Consider the following 2844-nt stretch of genomic DNA (forward strand, 5'->3'; position numbering starts at 1 on the left):
AAATCAAATGAATACATCCCCTATCAAAACCACTACTTTGAAATGCAATACTAACTTTTTCTTTTATTATGAAAAAGACAATGGGAGAAGGCGATCAAAGCATCTGAACTACAACAACCACAAGCGCTTCAACAGAAATTGACCACTTTTTCCCGCAAAGTGGGGGGTTTAGGCGTTCATTGGTTGGACGTCACAGTAGAAACCACATAACGGAGTGTGATTGGCTAGTGCACATCCTCCAGATACCCGGATAGAGACTACTTATATATTAGGGACAATTGTAGGCGGGGATTGTAGTTCAAACAACAGTCGTTACTCACAGCGAGTTAGTCGATTTTGTGCTCCGGCGTCAGAAATTACTCGAGAATTTTAAACATGGTAAGCATCACCTGCCGTTTTAGTGGTGTATCAGAACGACCAACATTACGGTAGTGGTTTGTTGAAAAATAAACATTAAATAGGCGCCAGTGTCTTTCCTTGATTAGCTAATAGTTAGCCGCTACCATTAGCTGCTATACTAGCTTAGCATGCTAGCTAACTTATCAGCGGTGACCGCATTGAGCAAGCGCTAGCATGGCTAAAAATGCTAAAAGCGGCGGTAAAATCGCTCCTTTTAGTGGGCATTAAATCACTTAAAACGACATGCGGCAACTGCATACTCATAAACAGTATTTATGTTTTCCAGGCTGGTGGTAAAGCTGGTAAGGATTCCGGGAAGACCAAAACCAAGGCAATTTCTCGCTCGCAGAGAGCAGGACTGCAGGTTTGTCGACTGAAATTCATTCATTGCATCGACGCTGCTAACACAAGCTAACAACCAGACGTCGCAGAGGTTACTCAGCTGGCGGCCGCCTCGTATCGACTGGCCACTGAACCCTTTGTTTCTCTGCGCTCATGCCCGCTTTCATGCTCTATCCCCGCAGTTCCCGGTGGGTCGTATCCACAGACATCTCAAGTCCAGAACCACCAGCCACGGCAGAGTGGGAGCCACTGCAGCGGTCTACAGTGCGGCTATTCTTGAATACCTGACTGCCGAGGTACCGTTAACCTCATTTTTCTTCCATTTCTTCGCTAAAAATCTTACGCCCAATGCACATATCTAAAACCTGGCTTTGTTTCAGGTTCTGGAGTTGGCAGGAAACGCATCTAAGGATCTTAAGGTGAAACGTATTACCCCGCGCCACTTGCAGCTGGCCATTAGAGGAGATGAAGAGCTGGATTCACTTATTAAGGCCACTATTGCTGGTGGAGGTAAGGAACCTCTTCTGCACTTTGATAACGTTAAAGTGAACGATTTTCAGGTTTCATAATGTCATGTATCACCAGTGTTAACTGCGTAAAGGTACTCATATTATTGTACTTACCCTAGAGTCTACTAGTAATTGGATTAGGTCTGCAACTAATGAGCAGTTATTCAATGTCTGTCCTGCTTTACAGTTGAAAAAAACTGCATTTAAATTGCCTTCCATATAATCTGTGCTGAAACAGTTTCTCAGATGCTAAGGCTCATCCATTTTTCTTGCTTTCCAGGTGTGATCCCTCACATCCACAAGTCCCTGATTGGAAAGAAGGGCCAGCAGAAGACCGTATAACCTGAAGTGCTTTGGAAGTTGTGCCATCTCAGGACGAAGTCGGCATCAAGTGGTTAAATGTCATAGTTTAGAACACCTTTAGGAGTTATTTTTATGGTTGAGCTTGCATTTACTCACCTGGGGTATTTTTTAAAAGTGGCTTCAGAGAAGCTCATTTTTTGTGTTTTGCCTTTCTTTGTTTTTCTGGTGCTGCAGTTTGCAGTTGCAGTTTGTGTTGAAACTTGCTTATGTGGCATTTCCATGTTTAATGTGGTGTTTTAATAAAGCTCTTACTGGGCATTTGAGTTTTGTTCTTTCAGTTCTTGCTTGTTCATGAGCTTTTTTTTTTCTTTTTTTTTCCTTTTTGATGTTGTCTAGACTATAGGTATTAGCTGGCTGCTCCAGTGTGGATGGTGTACATGTGTTAGATGTTAGTGGTTTGACTCTTCCAAGTTTGAAAGACGCCCTCCCCTCCCCTTGTCAGTACAATTCAAAGGACAGCCATAGCTTGCACGCGGAGAGGGTCATGGCGGGCTTTGAGTACGTCTTAAATTCACACCATCAGTTTCAGTCTTGTATAGCTGCATGAATTGCAAAGCATGTTTAGCACATCAGATTACCACTGTACTGACATGAAGTGGGAGAAACCCTGTAGTCATTTTTGGATTCCTGAATAAAGACTGGACTGGCACAGTCAGAACATTTTTGCATATTGTGGTGTGTGGATGGCTTATTCTGTTGCTTGAAATGAGCCTGTACATTTTTATGTGGAAGGACTTAAAACGTGAAAATTGGGTACCATGATTAAATGCCTTTTGTTGGAGCAAAAATCCCAAATATTGTATTAACACTCCTGAAATAGAAATAAAATGTAGAAAATGACATGATTAATCTAATATGAGTTCAACTACAGGTATTTCTTTTGGTTTACATTTTCTGCTCTAGCTTAAAAGGGAATTCTGAGCAAGTTCTTGAGGTTGTCCACTACATATTGGTACTGTTATGGGTTAAATGTAACATCTGAATGCAGGATTTAAAATTTCTGTGCCTTTATTTTCCATTTCACACTATCTTAAATATTTAACTTTTAATAATTTTCTATATACTTAAGGAAATACCCATGCTCAACATTATAAGGAGCATGAAAGCACAAAGCTTTTATAGATTTCTCCAAATTTTGACACATGCGCAGTTAAGGCGATGATTATTTTTTCATAGATATATCCATTCTTGAGATTTGATGAACTTGGTATTTCCAGTGACACTGCATTTC

General features: G+C 41.0%; 1 protein-coding gene across 1 annotated transcript; it reads left to right on the forward strand.

Annotated features, from left to right (window-relative positions):
* Positions 1 to 273: 273 nt before the first annotated feature.
* On the forward strand, positions 274 to 2281 carry LOC103371252 (histone H2A.Z). Its single transcript, XM_008300507.1, has 5 exons — positions 274 to 378; positions 686 to 763; positions 924 to 1037; positions 1122 to 1251; positions 1531 to 2281. Exons 1-5 carry the CDS (start codon positions 376 to 378, stop codon positions 1590 to 1592), a joined length of 387 nt encoding a protein of 128 aa, XP_008298729.1. The 5' UTR covers positions 274 to 375; the 3' UTR covers positions 1593 to 2281.
* Positions 2282 to 2844: the final 563 nt, after the last annotated feature.

Source organism: Stegastes partitus, unplaced genomic scaffold (genome assembly GCF_000690725.1).
Source record: "Stegastes partitus isolate 25-593 unplaced genomic scaffold, Stegastes_partitus-1.0.2 Scaffold1553, whole genome shotgun sequence".
Taxonomy (NCBI): domain Eukaryota; kingdom Metazoa; phylum Chordata; class Actinopteri; family Pomacentridae; genus Stegastes; species Stegastes partitus.

Coding starts and splice junctions, on each gene's coding strand:
- LOC103371252 (XM_008300507.1), top strand. Junction 764..923: donor CGCAGAGAGCAGGACTGCAG/GTTTGTCGACTG, acceptor CTATCCCCGCAG/TTCCCGGTGGGTCGTATCCA. Junction 1,038..1,121: donor TTGAATACCTGACTGCCGAG/GTACCGTTAACC, acceptor GCTTTGTTTCAG/GTTCTGGAGTTGGCAGGAAA.